Here is an 18449-nt window from a genome sequence, read left to right on the forward strand (position 1 = left end):
AGGCTTTTTGCAGAACTTCATGCTGAGAAAGTAGTTGGATTTAATTGTAAAGATTTTTTTCTTACATTCAGTACAGTTCGTGTGAAAAGCAAGAAATACTTAGATCTTTTATAATATAATATAATATAATACTTAGATATTTTCTTTTAAGGTACCTGCTGTTCCTCAGGGAAATGTAATCAGTTTTTAAGGTATTACAAATCACCATATACTTTAGATGTTTTTATGAGTCTTGTCCGTGTTGACTAAAAAACTGTCTCTAAAAACAGGAAGCCAACCTGATAGTGGAATAGATGCATTTTATTTTAGCTTAGCTGCAAACAAATTTATCAGCAGATCAGTACCACAAGAATCTATAGCTTAAATCTGATATACCCGTATTTTTTTCTTATGCCCTGATTAAGATGGAGGAAATTGCAACATCTTAGTTCTATAATCATGTTTTAAGCCTTGCATAAATTACCTCCATTATCTAACTGCAGGAATAGATAAACAATTCAGTATCTATGTATTTTTTCATTATTGATATCGTAAGGAAGTTTGTACAAGTAGTAAAAGAGAATTGAACTAAGCTAATTTGTAAAGCTATAATAGATTTTCCTTATGGTGTAATTCCTACAAATAAATATGGTAATATTTTGCAGTAATAATGCAAATCTTCTTAATAAACAGCACATTTAATTTATGAATTAATTTGAATCATAATCTGTCTGATTACCAACATAATTACATTGTAGTTTCTGTATAAATTGATGGGTTTTTTGTAAATGACCCCGAGGTAACACACCTAAGTTAATGTAGAGGACAGGTAAGCTTATCTTAAGTTTTAAGGCCGATACAGGCTGATACCGATAGGGGGCCGATTATATCGTGCATCCCTAATTAATTTAAGTGAATTCAACCTTCAAAGTTTACCATAATGTTAAAAAAAATGTCATTCAAACTGCACTACTTTTTACTTATACTTTTCATGAGTACATCTATTTTTACAGTAATTCTTATACTTAAGTACAAGCCATTTCAGATACTTTAGGACTTTTACTCAAGTAACATTTCAGTCAGTGACTTGGATTTCTACCAAAGTCATATTTTAGAGAGGTACTTATACTTTTACTTGACTCCGAGGTTTCAGTACTTTATACAACACTGAGCATAATACAAAAAATAAACAACATCTAGGTTGAAATATGTGTGGTAAAGCACACAGGTGACATTGGACCACGACTCATGTGGCAGCATCAACGTCTGCAAATCTGTCAAAGCACTCAAATGACGTAATGGAGCCTATGTTGCCCTAATATGAAACAGAAGCAGTAGCCAAGGTTGAATTCAATCTAAAGCACTGTGCCAAAATAAAACAAAGCCTTCTGAAGAGAAAACAAAAGTAAAATCCGTGGCCTGACAAAATATGCTGCCTGACTTGAACAAACCACTTCTGGAGAATTCACCACAGTAAGTTGAGCAAAGCAAGACATGTTATCATTACTATTAAAACCAATGCAGGAGAAATGAAATAATCAAAATATGCTTTTTCTTAGAAATTCAATAAATAATTTCTTTCAAGTCAGTATCATGTTTTATTTCTGGCTTACCAACTCTTTGCAAGTTTGAAAACTAGCAAGAGTTTCTGACTGTTTAGCTGCTAACTTGTAATATAAGCCTCATGTTCACAAATAGAGATTATATCTGTGCATCATGTGTTGTGACTTTGACTTATGACCAAAGTTAGAGAAAGAAAAACCCTAAATCAGAATTCAAAAATAACAAAACACGAAAACAAGAGTGCAATAATTTCCAGGAAGACCCAGTGACACATCTATAATGATTTTTTAAATTTTAAGCTTAATATAACAAGTTATAAATCACATAACCCTCTTTTAAATAAGGCACTGTATATCCTTCAGTGCTGATAGATTACCTCTTTTTTTGCAGGACAGTTTAAGCTCCTGCTGATGAAATAACCTGTTAAAGGCAATAAATCCCCAAGTTAAGCTATTAAAACCCAAGTTTTATGAACTCTTGTTAAACTGCTACGCAACACTAACTGTATCTGTGTCAGAGCCTTGATAGATTACTCTGCTGCATTGCTGAAAAGCTCCTTTCAGGATTCCAATCAGTACATCTCCCATGCATGTCCAAACCTGTACCAGAGCATCAACACTGTTTTACCTGAAGATGCTTTCGATTACTAGCAAACAATGATTAAGAGAACATTTACCTTCTAGATGAAGAAATACTAAAGAATATTAAAGAAGATTATTTGGACGTTTCTGCTGTAAGAAATACGAATACGTTCTTATAAGAGCTGATTCAGATTTATTATGAGTAAATTTTTGTTTCTAATTTTAAATATATCCCCTCCTTGCTCTTAAAGTTTTATCTTTCACGCTGTCACATGTGTGATGAGTTGCGTGAATTATTCTGTGTGTGGGAGCAGATATGAACAAGCTCTTGCTTGCTGTAATCCCTTGACTGCTTGTCAAATCAAAGATCCTTAGCAGCGCCGCTTTGAAGCTAAATACCAGGAGGTATGGTATGCAGGAGTCTGGACAGGTGTCAGAGACTAAGACATGTTAATATATAGAAAAAGTTATGAGAAATTATCCTGTGTTTTGCCTCATACAGCATGTATTCATTTATTATCTTGATGGGTTTCAAAGTATAATAAAGAGCTGTTGTTGTTTTTTTAATAGTATTTCATATCAGAACATGTTTTAATTTAATCTGTTAGGGAAGTCTAAATATTTATCTTCCTCAAAGCCAAGTTTGCTCTCAAATAAAAATCTCGAAATGGAGAACGTGATAAAAAGAAAGATAAAATCATGAAGCTTTTGCAGTTTAGTGCAACTGAAAGTGCTTAAAAGGCGGGTGTAAAATGTTATTTTTCTTTACATATTATATTCAAGGAAAAAAAAGGCAATCTGGAAGGGAAAATAAACGATTTCCAGAGGAAAAAAAACCTTCCAAATATATATTCCCCTCTCAAAACTTTCTTTTCTCTCTCAAAGTTAAAGTCTTTGCTCTTTATTCAGGATTTTTTTCTCGATGTGAAAAATGTGTCATAGGCCTGTGTTCCTATTGGCCAGTCTCAACAGAATTAACAACTCAGTAGTGATATATACTGTGTTTTAATTCAGCGGCTGCGTCCTCCAAAGGCCAGATTCATTGGCCGATTACGTGATGGCGTGGCGCCAATGCCTGTTAGGACTGGAAGATTCCTTCAACAAATGCACCTTTCTTATTTTCCGTTCTGAAGGACAGGTCCGGTGCATCCTACCTATCTTCTGATATCCCGTGATCCAGAGCAAGTCCAAGCAAGCTGACTGCTTCGTGCTCAAAGGAAAAAGGAAAATGGCGCAGAACAGTGGTGAATATTGTTATTGCTGTTTAATAAAATACAAGTATGTGAAAAAATCTGTCTGAAATAAATAAATAAAAATTTTTTATGGTCAATGAGTCAGATATGTGGCGGGTCATGTTTGGGTTATTGTCCCTGTGCCAATGGGTTTAGCTGACATTTATGCTCAGATTCCAATATCTCTGCAGTGTGTGAACTATCAGATATCTGGAACTGCTGCTGAAGCTCCTTGAAAATAAATTTAGCACACAGAACAGCAGCAAGAAGATCAGTTTCTTTGCCTGCTTTCTGAGTCAACTGTTACGGTTGCTAGAGACGCGAGTGAGGAATGGTGAAGGCCCCAAAGGCTGGACCTTTTTGAATCCATAGCCAGACTCTTCCAACCTCCTTATTTTACGGCCCTCGAAGGACCCAGTCAGGATAATCTACAGTAGGTCATTGGAGGACGCCACCCCTGAAATCGAACACACCCATTTTGTGCAAATGTGGTTACATCCCTGCTATCCCAGACTTTCTCGCTCCACCAGCAGGTGCGTTCAACATGAACAGCGCCTCTCCTGGAATGTGGACGGCAGCTTATAGCTGTGCTGATGGGGGGTGCTAAAAGTTTGCTGTGAAGCTCAACAGAGCTTCTGATTCTGGCCAAGATGGCTGCATCGAGTTTATGTTATGCACCGTATTAAATACAATAAGTTGCATGATACAAACGTGATGCCAGCCATCCCGTTCAGTAGCAGAAAGCTCTGTCCTAACCTTGCGCTGCAAGCTGGACTGAGTTTCAGTCTCTCAAGAAATCCATGTTGAGAGTCTCTCGCAAATACGTCCGTCTCGTATCAACCAGCGGGTCGGACCAACGACACCCAGTGTTTTTTGGGGCGGGCCATGTAGGAATGACGACAGTAAGAAGGGCCTTGTGGTTTAACAAACATGCTGCCCTGGAGGACTCACCTGCCAATTCCGCAATTGACTAAGTTTTAGCTAAAATAGCAACAATTTCTCGTGTTAAAAAGGAGCAAAGAGAAGCACTTTATGCATTTGTAGATGGGAAAGATGTCTGTGATTTTCTTCCAACATAGATCTGGAACAAGTTTGATTTATCAGCTTATTCCGCTAGTTGTGAAAATTCTCAATGTCATGATTCGCTGCTATGATTGGCTAAAAGCGTATAATGGAAGGCGTGTACTAGCTGGAGTGTACTAGCTAGCATGTCAGCCAATCAGCTTGAAGTATTATACTAATACTATACTGAACGGCAGCCATCCCTGATTTATAACATGGAACTAAACTCAGGTGTACACATGCCAATCTGACTACTGCCAGGTTCGCAGCAAACTTTTAACCCCGCCCATCAGCACAGCTTGAAAATTTGTCCACATTCCAGGCGAGCCGCTGTTCATGAAAGCACCTAATATCACAACTCAGCTGTCAATTCTGACTGATTCGGAACACATGACACCACAGGCGTAACCATCTGAAGGACTGGTGTGGACATGTCCCCACCAAGAAATTTCCGCTTTTTTCCCCTTTCCGCTTATTTACTTTAGCCAAAGGTAACAGAGTTGGGTCCAGCTATCTGTGTTCAGAGCCTTTTGAGTCCGCGTTTTTATTTTTCCTCTCTCGCGCTGCTCTCGGTGTGACATCATCCGATCTGTCGGTTTGAGACATCTGATTTGCGATTGCATTTTACTTCTTAGAGAGTAGCTATGTGGTTGGAGGAGAGACACACAGCAGCACTCAGTGAATATTAATCAGCAGCTACTTTGACGTTTGTTTGACATATAGAGCTTTTTCAGCTAAAAATTGTAAGTTCATACAAGTTAGTATTATAATGCAAGAAGCTTGATAAAACATAGTTTGTTCTTCTTTACTAGTTAAAAAAAAAAGCTTGGCTTTTCAGAGGACCATGCCTCTCAGTTACAGGTTAAAATGAACATATTTTTTTATTTAAAATACAGAATCAGACTGCAGAGCTTCTACATATCTTGAAATTTTGTTTCTGGCATCATTATATTAGTAAGTAGGTTCATAAATATTTTTAGGCAGAACACAGAGAGAAGCAGGGAGAGCTGCAGATTTAAAGGTTAAACAGATTTACTGGGATAAGCAACATGCAATAAAATATATCTCCAAGTTTACCAGAACGTTTACAAGAAAAAGAATATGCTATTCTATATTTAAAATGCAGCTTATCCATTTTTTTCTTGATGGATGGAATCGAAATTGTACTTCTAAGGATGCATGATATATTGATTTTGGCATCAGAATTGGCTGTTATTCAGCTGTTTTTGGGCTCTATATATGTAATACCCTACAAGGCATCTCTCTAGCTATCTATAAATATCAGTGTATTATAGTTCTATTATGTTCTCAACAATAGAAAACATTCAATAAATATATGTTTGATCTCATTTTTGGAAAATACAAAAACCTACTGAAAGAGTTTGGTTCTTTCATCACTAAGTTACACCCTTGCATGACAAATTTTTCACATCGAGGGAAAACTCCTGAATCGAGAGCAAGGACTTAGGTTTTGAGAGAAAGAAAAGGAAAAAGTTTTGGGAGAGAAATCTATTTTTGACTTTTTCACTGATTGCAAAAAAAAAAAAATAATAATTTTAATTTATATATATTTTAACACAGTCTATTGTTTTAATGTTGATTTTATCAGCTGAGACTTTTGTGACATAGACGTAGCATACAGACATGCATCATATACTGTCAGGTGGTTTTATGTTATAAAAAATTGAGATACTCAGGCAGAATAAAGACAGGGAAGGGGAATTTAAGAGTTTTTGGAGGTTTTTTGCATTAATTATTTTATTAAAGGCTTTGAAACAAAAATAAATTACACACAACTTCATAATAAAGCCTTTCTTTTTCTCAAGTACGTATATACTAACTATTCTGACTAGCAAAACACATTGAATTATCACTTATGCCAAACCAAATTAAACCTCATCCTAGAGAATCCAGTGCATTTAGATGCCATATTTTTTCTTAAAATTATATATTCTATAATTTAAAACATACTATGTTAGATGATATCTGTTATGTGATGTTACATCAACACCTGTAATTCTGTGCAGCCCAGCTAGAAGAATCCTTCCTAAGAAACTCAAAGTGCTCCCTAGTGGCTGATTGGTGTACAGCACCAGGGCAGCCAGGCATAAAAAACCCAACACATTTCGAAAATGAACCATTCCTAGAAATCACCCATGCAACCGTACAAGGTATAATTAAGCTATTTCCCTGCAGCAGAATGGAGACGTGATGATCGTTAGACGTATGACGCCTCAGGTAGCTGGCTCTCTTAGTTACTTTCAGTTTAACAATGCATGGATGGATTTCTTCATCCACTTGTGTTCAACTGGAAAGACATTGGGGCACAATTGTGACATTAGGTCCTGTTGAGCTCTAAACACCTGAAAGCTTCCACTTCTCAACTACAGCTGAAGAATTAAAATACTATAGATGGAATAGTGTCATAAAATGAGACCTGTCGCCCCTTTAAAACCAGATAGCACAATAAAAACTGCCATAAATTCTTCCTCTTTCTTTGTCCTTTTTGGGTTTTTTCCTCTGTCTAATTAATTCAAGCTATCTTAAAGGGATAACCTGCTTTAAATTTTTCGTTTGAGCCTGTTTAATGGCGATAATCTGCGTTATTAAATTAACATAACTGATCACAGCTCTGAAATTAACAGTAAAAATCAGTTTTCTTCTTCTTTTTTTAAAACCTATATACAACACTTAGTACAGTGCTGCAGTCTTTTTTAAAATGTGCTTTATAATTAGATTTAAACTTAGCTCAAACTTCCTCCCACCTGTGTTTGGCCGATTTTAGTAGCCACAGATTAGCTAACAGTCAAAACAACATTTTCTTTATTATAAGTTCACAAATAAAAATTATTCTGAAATACAATGAGAAAAACGAAGTATTTGAACACCTGAGAAAATCAATGTTAATATTTGGTACAGTAGCCTTTGTTTGAATTCCAGAGGTCAAAGGTTTTTCTGTAGTTTTCACCAGGTTTGAACACACTGCAGGAGGGATTTTGGCCCACTCCTCCACACAGATCTTCTCTAGATCAGTCAGGTTTCTGGGCTGTTGCTTAAAAACACAGATTTCCTCAAAAGATTATCTATTGGGTTTGGATCTAGAGACTGGCTAGACCATGCCAGAACCTTGTTATGCTTCTTCCAGAGCCACTCCTTGGTTATCCTGGCTGTGTGCTTTAGGTTATTGACATGTTGGAAAACCCCATCTTCAATGCTCTAACTGAAGGAAAGAGATTTTCCCCCAAAATCTGGCAATACATGGCCCCGGTCATCCTCTCCTTAATAAAGTGCAGACACCCTGTCCGATGTCCAGAAAAACTCCCCCAAAGCATGATGCTACCTCCCTCATGCTTGGGATGGTTTTGGGAAGTTTTTGGTCTCATTTTACCACATGAATTTCTCTCATGACTCTTCTGGATCATCCAAATGGTCATAGGTGAACTTAAGAACGGCCTTGATAGGTGTTTGTTTAAGTGGGGAAATGTTCCGTGCCATTCATGATTTCAAACCATGACGTCTTAGTTTATTACCAACAGTAACCTTGGAAACAGTAGTCCCAGCTCTTTTCAGATCACTGATCAGCTCGTCCCCTGTATTTTTGGGTGGATTTCTTACCTTTCTTAGGATCATTGAGATCTCATGAGGTGAGATCTTGCATGGAGCTCCAGTCTGAGGGAGATTGACATCTTATGTTTAGTGTCTTCCATTTTCCAATGATTGCTCCAGCAGTGGACCTTTTTTCACTAAGCTGCTTGGCAATTTCCCCGTAGCTCTTTCAGCCTTGTGGAAGTGTCTTGTTTTGTCTCTTGTGTCTTTGGACAGCTATTTGGTCTTGGTCATGTTAGTAGTTGGATACTTACTGATTGTATAGTGTGGACTGGTGTCTTTTTGCAGCTAAGGACCTAAAATAGGTGCATCTAATTTAGGATAATAAATTGAGTGGAGGTGGACATTTTGAAGGCAGATTAAATAGGTCTTTGAGGGTCAGAAATCTAGCTGATAGACAATTGTTCAAATACTTATTTTCAGCTGTATCATTCATATAGATAGTTAAAAAAATTATGTATTTCACAGTGGACATGCACAATGACAATTTCAGACCCCTCCATGATAAGTGGGAGAACTTGCAAAATAGCAGAGTGTTCAAATACTAATTTTCCTCATGACAATCCATTTCTTAGCATTTTTTACTTTATATGCAAGGATGCAAAATATAACATTTTAAGTTTGGGGACAGAAGGACATCTCTAACTGTTATGGCAAAATGTCTTTCCTTTTCTCTTGTAACGAGGTTATTGTTGCAATTTCGGATTTCATAGAATGATCAACTGAACACAGAAGCTGTGCATCTTTTTCAGAAATCCTAACACGCAATGCAGGCCTTTACTCATCTCAAAATCTATTTATTATACTTCTATGATAATTCTAACTCAAATGGTATCCACTGTTGTTAAACAGTATTAAGAGCAACGAAGAGCAACTATTAACAGAGTTAGTCATTGTAATCAAAACTACCAAATTTTTGCATCACGCATTTATTAGGAAACATTACCTAAACAGCTCTCAATCTTCATCAGTTGTTAGAAATTTAATAGATAAGAATTTGAAACATTCTAACCTGAAAAAAACTAGAGATAGATTTATGTGTGTATGTTTTCTAATAGATCTGAACACACAATCTGCTTCTGATCTGTACAAGTATTTTCTCATCCAACTGAATGTCACTGTATCTGTTTTCAAGTTTTGTCCAAATGCCTAATTTAAGACGCCAGCAGGTCATAGAAAACCATAATAATTGGATACATCTAGAAAAATAGAAGGAGGTATTATGAAATACATATATATATATATATATAAAAAAAAAAAAACACCTCAGAAAATCACAGCTGGGTTTCCTGTAATTAGATGTCGGATTCTACAGATTAGGTTTGACCAGAAAAAAAGCTGAAAGCAGCTATTGTCTGATAGCTGTTATCTGATGTGGCATCAACACCTGTAATTTTGTGCAAGTTTGCACAATTCCACTTACAGTAATATCACAGTCTGTCGTTGGTTAGAGAGACACGCAGCCTCTCAGACATGTCTGTATGGGGTGCATTTAAAACCACAACAAACAAATTTAAACAATAACATTTTTAAGAAATACAATTGTAAAAAACTAAATATGAAAACCCTTTGGAAAAAAAATTTGAAAAAGTAACTAACTTTTTTAAAGTGTTTTTGAGTAAGAAGTTTTTAAAGGTTGCATTTCTGGATTACATTTTTTCATATTTCCATTGACAAATTTTTATCCTTTTTTTTTTTTTAAATTTTTATTGACTAGATCTTTTATTTGCTAGCAACAATAAAGAAACCAAATTCACTCCACAGATCTGCACTTTGAAACAAGCTGAAAGCCAAAAGTGCTACCAATTGGCTGACTGATGTGCTACACCAGGGCAGCTAGCCATTAAAAACACATCGCAATAATTAAGGCCAGCCAACTTTATTTGTACAGCACAATTTAGTACAAAGACAATTCAAAGTGCTTTCCAATAATTAAACAGTAAAATAGAAGGAAATAAAACTAAGTAAAAACTAAACAAGATAAGAAGCAGGTAGTAAAGCAAATAAAACAATTGAACCACAAATAACGCCTTAATAATGCAGTTGAGAGTTCTAAACAAAGGCCTTTTTTTAACCTTTGATTTAAAAGAAACTCAGGCTTTCAGCACTTTTACAGTCTTCTAGGAGTGTTTTTCTGTTAAGTGGAGCATAGCAATAAATGCTGCTTCTCCATGTCTGGTTCTAGTTCTGGGTCTGCTGAACAGGCTTGAACTAAAAGACCTGAGTGTTCTGGTAGAGTTGTAAATTAACCATTTCTATAACACATGCAGTGTCCAGGGTATAAGTGTGTACTTTTCCTAACAAGCAGATCAAAATGTGATGATTGCAACACTTACAGTATGATGCCTTGAGCAACTGGCTCTGTTTGGTTAGTTTCAGTTTTAGCAAAGGATGGATTCCTTCCTCCATCTCTGTCCAACTGAAAGCAAAAGCAAAAACAAACGTTGAGCAATGATAGCCTGAGGCACAACTGTGATATTAGTTCCTGTTGAGGTGATGTTATCTGACCAGTTCCAGCAATAGCTTCAAAGGTCTGAAACGTCACACCTGTCAGTAAGAGCTGATGTATTCCCTTTACTATAAATGGTACCGTCTTTAATGAAAAAACTTAGAAACTGGGTCGTTCTGACACTAGATACCCGGCATAGATTTCTCCAATGTTTTAATCTGGACGTGCATTTAGATTTTTTTTCTTAGTTTCTGTCTGTTGGACATCTGTTCAATTACTTTTGCATCATAGCAACGGGAGAACCTGTTTAAAATTTCCTATTTAAGTCTGAGGAGAGCCAGGTGGTAATGGAAAATCCGAGGAATGGGAAATTCAGAATAATTACCGGCACAGCCTTGCGATTACTATTCAGACGCGGTGTGTTCAGCCTGCGTTTTGTTTTTCTTCCTTGTTCTTATTTTAATTTCCTTCATTACTTTTACTTTGATCATTAACTCATTTTTCACGTTTCCCATATTCTCCTTCATCCTTTCATCTTCTTTGCTTATTCCTTTCTGACTTTGTAGTTCTTTGTATCCTTCCTTCCTTTCTTCCTTCCTTCCTTCCTTCCTTCCTTCCTTCCTTCCTTCCTTCCTTCCTTCCTTCCTTCCTTCCTTCCTTCCTTCCTTCCTAGTTTGTTACAGTTCACTCTCTTTGTAGAACTTGACAATAAAAATGTATATTTACTAAGTAGAAACTAAAAAAAGCACTTACTCTACACCAAGAGGCCAATTACATGCCAACAAGCTGTTATCAAACCACGCTATCTGCTCTCTGATGTCTTCTTTCCTGTGCAGACAGACACAGATGGTCTCAAGTGTAAATATTCACTTAGTTTCCTTTCCTTTAATACTTGGTTTTAAGCAGAGGCATGCTGCCCTCCACTGGCTCCCAGTTTAAACTCTAATCCTGACTGATAGAGGGCGATTTAAGATAGATTGGATCACTGTTTTCCAAACCTTTCTCGGTTATTTAAAAGAACATTTTTGACAGTCCAACAAAGAATTATGACTGGACCGGGCAATTCAAGATAGATTAGAACAACTTTAGGGTCATTTTGAAGATACAGATTGTCAACATGCTATATTTCATTGTTATAAAGAGTTTATATCCCTCAAATGCCATAAAATTCAGGAAATTGAGTCCAGTAACCGAATCTCCTCTAATGGATTCCTTATGTGCATCATGTTACAGCTGTTAATGCTATTATTGAGGCTTAGTGTTTGTTTCTGTGGCTCTTTTCCCCCTCTGACTGAGCTAAGAGACCTTTACGCACCCTGCTAATAATTGATGGAGAAAAACCAAAGATCTGACACACCTCATTATAATGTTCGTCATCCACTTTCACATTTAGCTATTTAATGACGTTTCTGGAGATTTAAAATAAAAACACCACAAATAAAATGGATTTGAAGGTAAAGATAAAGTTATTCTTCTAATTTTTGTATTTTTTTATATGTCAGGTTTGCTATTTTTCCATGAAAACCATCGCTCAGTATTTACAGGAATAAAGGATTCTTTTAAAATAATGACAGGGACATTAGTCTGCTTTTATTTATGTTTTGAGTCTCTGTGTGTCTGTAGAAGTAGCAGTTATCTTCTGGCCCTCACAGCAATGACTCCAAGCAGTTTTTATCTCATTACAACAACATGAAGCCTCCTGACCCGTCAGGTTATGAAGCTACTGTAAAACGTCTGGGACATCCAGTTTGTCCTGAGAAACCTCCACGGTTGCTGCGTTAAATGGGAATGTCTGTGTGAAGACCCCAACTTTGAACGGAGGAGAAAGTTTTCCAGTCAGACCTTTGGCTCCCTGAACATGGCCCTCTGAGTCCTTCAATGAATCAAGATTTCAAATGAAACAGTAAGTTATTACAAATTATTTCTTTGAACATCCATTGAATTGATTAAATTCTGTTACAAATACTACTGTTCTTCCTTTCTCTTCTTTGTTTTTTGGGTCATCATCTATTTTATTTTGAAAAAATGATCTAAATTACGGTTTTTAATTCAATTCAGTTTATTTTTCTATAGCGCCAATTCACAACACGTCATCTCAAGACACTTTACAGTTCACCAGATCATTCAGTCAAATTGATTCAACGTTTTCTAAGGAAAACCAGTTGATTGCATCGACTCATTGACTCGAATGCAATCCCTCACACTAAGCATGCTTGTAGCGACAGTGGAGAGGAAAAACTCCCTTTTAACGGGAAGAAACCTCCAGCAGAACCAGGCTCAGTGTGAGCGACCATCTGCTGAGGCCGACTGGGGTTCAAGGGGACAGAAGCAGAGATACAAAAAGCAGCTGTAAAAGGCGGCCCCGTCCAGGAAACACACAGCCAGGCAGACGAGCTCTGAGCCAGCTCCCATGTCAGAGGACGAAGAGAGCACATCCAGTTAGTCACAGTCAGAGAAACAGGACTACACTGGAAAAACAGGCCAATCTCCATCATCTATAAACAAGGGTCTTGACGGCAACAGGACAGCTGATGTTTCTCTCCAGGATGGCGTCACAGCCAAACAGGAACAGACGAGGCAAAGCTACTATGAGAAAAAGCAGAGAGAGCAGAACGTTAGAGATTGAACTAACAGATTCTGCAAAGTGGGAGAATAGAGATAGAATGATGAAATGGGGGTCCCTATGTCCTCCAGCAGTCTAAGCCTATAGCAGCATAACTATAGAGATAGCTCAGGATAACCTGAGCCACCCTAACTATAAGCTTTATCTAAAAGGAAAGTTTTAAGTCTAGCCTTAAAAGTAGACAGGGTGTCTGCCTCACGGACTAAAACTGGTAGTTGGTTCCACAGGAGAGGAGCCTGATAACTAAAAGATCTGCCTCCCATTCTACTTTTAGAAATTCTAGGAACCACTAGTACACCTGCAGATTGAGAGCGAAGTGCTCTGTTAGGAACATAAGGAACAATCAGATCTCTGATATCAGATGGAGCTTGGCAATTTAAGGCTTTATATGTGAGAAGGAGGATTTTAAATTCTATTCTTGATTTAACAGGAAGCCAATGAAGAGAAGCCAGGATAGGAGAGATATGATCTCTCTTTTTCATTTTCATCAGAACTCTGGCTGCAGCATTTTGGATCAGCTGAAGGCTTTTAACTACAGTTTGTGGACTTCCTGATAGTAAAGAATTACAATAGTCCAGCCTTGAAGTAACAAATGCATGGACTAGTTTCTCAGCATCACCCCTGGAAAGGATATTTCTAATTTTTGCCATATTCCAGAGATAAAAGAAGGAAATTCTAGAAACCTCTTTGATATGGGATTTAAATGACAGGTCCTGATCAAAAACACCAAGATTTTTTTTACTTTATTATCTGAGATCAGTTTAATCCCATCCAAATGAAGTGATTGACTAATCAGCTTATTTGTCAAAGACTCTGGTCCAAAGATTATAACGTCTGTTTTGTCTGCATTCAGAAGGAGAATTTCCCACCCCAAAATTGTAACCGTACTAAAATACATGTTAAAGGTTGATAATGTATTTCCTGACAAAATGAATGCCTTAAAAAGTGCATTCTTTTTCCAAAGAAACAAGTATTTATTTTACACATAAATCATCTCAGTCCATCTGCAATTAGTCTTTACTCCTTAAATCAAAGGAAAATACGCTTCAAGAAATTTGTCTAATAGTGCACTATTTGCCAAAAGCAAAAACAATATCTGTATGTTTTCAGTACATGGGCCAGGACCGGTTCTAGAGGGGCACTGGCCCCTGTTGGCCCCTGTCTAGAACCACCCATGGGAATAACTTTCTAAAGGACTGGTGTGCACTTTTCCCCAAACACCGTGGCCAGTAAGTCCCCACCAATAATTTCCACTTTTTTTTCTCCCCCTTTCCGCTGATTTACTTGACAAAAGTGTTGCGTCCTTGTGTACTACGTAGATAAAAAAAAAAGCTTGGGTTCTTAGAGGACCATGACTCACAGTTACAGGTTGAAACACATTGTTTTCCTATTTAGCAAACAAAATCAGACTGCAGAGCTGCGTTATATCAGATTAGTAAACAGGTTCATAAATCTGCTTTAAGCAGAGCACAAAGACAAGTTAGCTGCAGATTTAAAGATCAAACAGATTTACTGGAATATGCAACATGCAATAAAATTTCTCAAGTTTACAAGGAAAAAATTGCAATTTTATATTTTAACAAATCTTCTGTAATTCAGCAAGACACAGAAATAGCTGCACCAACCAACCCAAAGATAATGCACTAAAAGGTATCTGCATATCTATATAATGTATTTTGGTACTTTTGTTCCCAACAGGAAAGCATTCAATAAATATGTTTGGAATCATTTTTGAAACATTCTAAAACCTAATGAAAGTCCTTGGTTCACATAGCTGTAGATCCATCAGCCGCCACCCTTAGCGTATCCCCACCAACGTTCAAAGTTACAGCATGCAGTCATGTTTTGAGCTTTATCATTGAGACATTCAGGAAGTCACTTCATTTATTATTTCTTTTAGAAGGCTGTAGTATCAGTTTTGCCCCCTTATCCATTTGAGCTTGTAATTTCTATATCAAGTACAGCAGTCCAAACTTCAATGGTGTCAAAAGTACACATTTGTTACTCAAGTATAGATACTGCAGTTTAAAAACACTGGTAAAAGTTGAAGTATCAACTTGACCTCTTTACTCAAGTAAAATAGAAAAAGCATGTCCTCCAAAAACTACTTAAAGTATAAAAGTAAACAGCCAGATGCCACTATATGAATTGAAAGCTCCATTTTAGAACCATTTCAAAAAATTCTTTGAGATAGGGCCAAGGATGAGGGAGGTCCTGTTGGTCTCCATTTCCCGATACACTCTTGCCTGTGTCCGACCTTTCAGACAGTTAAACGTATTTTTCTGAATCTGACATTGTAGCACGGCATAGATAATGTGTTTACAGTTTGAACACCTGCTTGCTTCTGATGATTTCCTTTAACAAATAAGTGTTTAAGTTATGACTCATCCAATTACACTAGTTTTCACTAGATGTGGACGGAGCCAAAGATCTGCATTGGATGGAGCACATGACGTGAAATATTTATAAACATAAAACCGAAGCCAAGAGTAACGAGTAACGTTTGTTTTAAAAATGTAAGGAATAGAAAGTACAGATATGTGTGAAAATGTAATGAGTAGAAGTCAGGAGAAAAAGTATAGATACCTACACTGCAAAAAGTGGAAATCTAAATAAGTAATTTTTGCTCAAATTAAGTGCATTTTTTCTTGAATTGAGGTGGTAAGTAAGACTTTGCCAATGGAACAAGACAATTTCCATTTAAAAGAAAAAACTATTGCTTTTTCTTATTTCAAGTGTATATTATCTAATTTTAGGAGTAAAAATACTCATTCCATTGGCAGATCATATTTTGCTGCTCAAATTAAGGGTAAATACACTTAATTTAAGACATCTTTTACTCATTTCTAGATTTTTTTTTGCAGTGTACACTGCAAAAAATGGAAATCTAATTAAGCAATTTTTTACTTAAGTGCATTTTTTCTCCAATTCAGTACGAAAGCGAGACACTTTGCCAATGGAACAAGATAATTTACATTATAAAACTATTGCATTGTCTTATTTCAAGTTCATATTATCTAACCATCTTATTTTAAGAGTAAAGACACAAATTTCATTGGCAAATCATCGTATTTATCCACTTAAATTAAGGGCAAATACACTTAATTTAAGACATTTTTACTTATTTCTAGATAATTTTTGCAGTGTAAAAGGTGTACTTAAGTACAGAAAAGTAGAATTTTTACTTCATTACTTGACACCTCTGAAAATTTTACATCTAGCCTGCAGTCACAACTTAATGTTAGGAAAAAATTAACCCCTTAAAAGTAGATGCATAATACACCTGATTCAGGATTAACCATATTAATGATGCCAGCTCAACTTGCGAATGTCTTATAAGGATGCTGCCACTTTCCAGTAACTATATGTTCAACTTATTCCACTTTACAATATCATTTCTGAACCTAAGATTTGGCTAATAAAAATAGTCACTCCCTCTAAAATACAAGTAAAAAAAAAAGGGCAGTTTATTTGATCAAACTTAACACTCCAATGTTAACCTTCTACAACAACACTCCAGTGAATGCATAACACTTTTGAATCTGCAGTCACCGATCAAAAAGACAACTCATTTAGTACCATCAAAAATCTTTATTTTACAAGCACCAAAACCCCTTTTCCACATCTGAAGGGATTTGCAGCTTCAATGTTTAAAACAGCAAGTTTGCAGGTGCATGAAGGGTTTAACATTTATAGAGGATATTTAGTTTCTTTATGTCCAGGGGGCTCAGTCGGATCCTCTGTCCAATTTTCTGGGCTTTTTTATGGGTTACAATAGTTGGATTCCCATCCGCGCTGAAAAACGACCTGTACAGAAAGTTAAAATCAGTGGAGAAACAAATAAAAACACTAGAGTTTAAACATTTCATACCAATTAGGCAAGAGGAGTTACTTACGGTCCATAGTGCATGATGGAATCATAGTCATAAGGCTGGTTTAGAGTGTCTCCATTTTTTACTTTGAAGTTTCTCTTCTTGCCTTGAAAATAAAAACAGTATTTGAATTCAGAATTTTATCCTCAAGAGATGGTACCATCTGTTATATCTTTAATGGTCACCACATTAATCATCTGGCAAAGGGAGATCAAACATTTACCTTTTAAGATGGTACTAGGCCCAACCATAATGCCTTTGGACAGTTCATAAGAATCAATTAAAGGTTTTGGAGCGGATGTCAAAACACAGCCTGCACATTCTAGAACCATCTTTTAAAGATGCAAGAGCCTGTTTAAAGTTGGAAATTAAGGGTCTTCAAGCACATTGCAAACAAAATCCTTTTCCCCAATCTCATTAATTTTTGTGAAGATCTAAAGAAACAATATAACACCAATTAGGCTATTCCTAACAATCCCCCCACCTTTTATAAAAAACATTTCTTTGGAGACTACACTGGAATTAAAGCAAGTGAATAGCAAAAGCTGAGCTAAATCCATTCAAGATACAAAACTAAAAACCTTTAAGCATAAAAAGCCCCAATTGTTGTACTTCAGGGCTCCAAGTGTATTGGTTCAGCCTGATTGGTCAGGTCTGGATAAGAGCTTCTAGAGTAAACCCCAAAAAAGTCATTTGATAGGCATTTACTTGGAATGACGCTTGACCAGTTGATGGAAATGTACTCGTCTCTGTCATTACGAGTGTGCTCATGGTATAACCCTAAAGCGTGGATAAGCTCATGGGCCAGGTTGCCAGTGGTGCAGGATTGGGCGAAGTAGACTGGTTGACTTCCACCAGTCATTCCAATGAAGGATGCACAGCTGGAGTTAAGAAAAGAAAGAGTCTTCAGAATGAGCCATGGACATTTTAAACAGTTTATAACTGATGCTGTCAGAATTGGGTTAAACAATTTTCCCCATCTGGCCATTTTAGGCAATGAAAAATGGCTTCTTATCATAAGCCATTTTGTTTACTTGAGATCTCACCCTTTGCCATCTTTAATACTAATATAGTGCAGCTCATCAGTGTGTGGAATAAAGCGTATACAGGTGAATCCTGATATCATCCTGAAAGCTTCCTGGATTTCAGCCTGCCGCCCTGTTGGCACAAAGCAATGTTTGAAATCAGAGCAGACTATTTAAAGTCAGATTACCTGAAATTACTGCAACTCACCAAGGTTTGGGCTGATTTCGTATGGGACAATGCCATTTGCCCACACAGATTTAACAGCATTCCGGTCCTCCTGCCAATTAAAATTAACATTAGGGAACCACTAAGATTTAGTCTAAGAAAAAAATTTTTTAAATTTGACTGACCATCATCATTATGTCGCCCTCCTCAATCTGATTCCTATCCAGGTCTACACCACAAGACAAAGATTATTTTTGTTGAATTTATTGATTCAGTTACTTACAAGGTGTG

The 18449-nt window shown here is 36.6% G+C and overlaps 1 protein-coding gene across 1 annotated transcript; it reads right to left on the reverse strand.

Annotated features, from left to right (window-relative positions):
* Window positions 1–16778: 16778 nt before the first annotated feature.
* Window positions 16779–18352, reverse strand: LOC107083507 (zinc metalloproteinase nas-4-like). Its single transcript, XM_015372813.1, has 6 exons — window positions 18344–18352; window positions 18201–18270; window positions 18014–18125; window positions 17676–17848; window positions 16992–17073; window positions 16779–16902 (listed from the first exon to the last, which is right to left on the reverse strand). The coding sequence occupies exons 1-6, from the start codon at window positions 18350–18352 to the stop codon at window positions 16779–16781; spliced, it is 570 nt and encodes a 189-aa protein (XP_015228299.1).
* Between the last annotated feature and the right edge of the window lie 97 nt (window positions 18353–18449).

This window comes from Cyprinodon variegatus, unplaced genomic scaffold, assembly GCF_000732505.1.
Source record: "Cyprinodon variegatus isolate N-32 unplaced genomic scaffold, C_variegatus-1.0 Scaffold76, whole genome shotgun sequence".
Taxonomy (NCBI): Eukaryota; Metazoa; Chordata; class Actinopteri; order Cyprinodontiformes; family Cyprinodontidae; genus Cyprinodon; species Cyprinodon variegatus.

What these genes read in the sequence shown, in the direction of transcription:
- LOC107083507 (XM_015372813.1), bottom strand. An exon ending in CGAAATCAGCCCAAACCTTG is followed by an intron (nt 18,126 to 18,200) that starts GTGAGTTGCAGT and finishes TTGTGCCAACAG; the next exon opens with GGCGGCAGGCTGAAATCCAG. An exon ending in CTGGTCAAGCGTCATTCCAA is followed by an intron (nt 17,074 to 17,675) that starts GTAAATGCCTAT and finishes TTTATTTTCAAG; the next exon opens with GCAAGAAGAGAAACTTCAAA.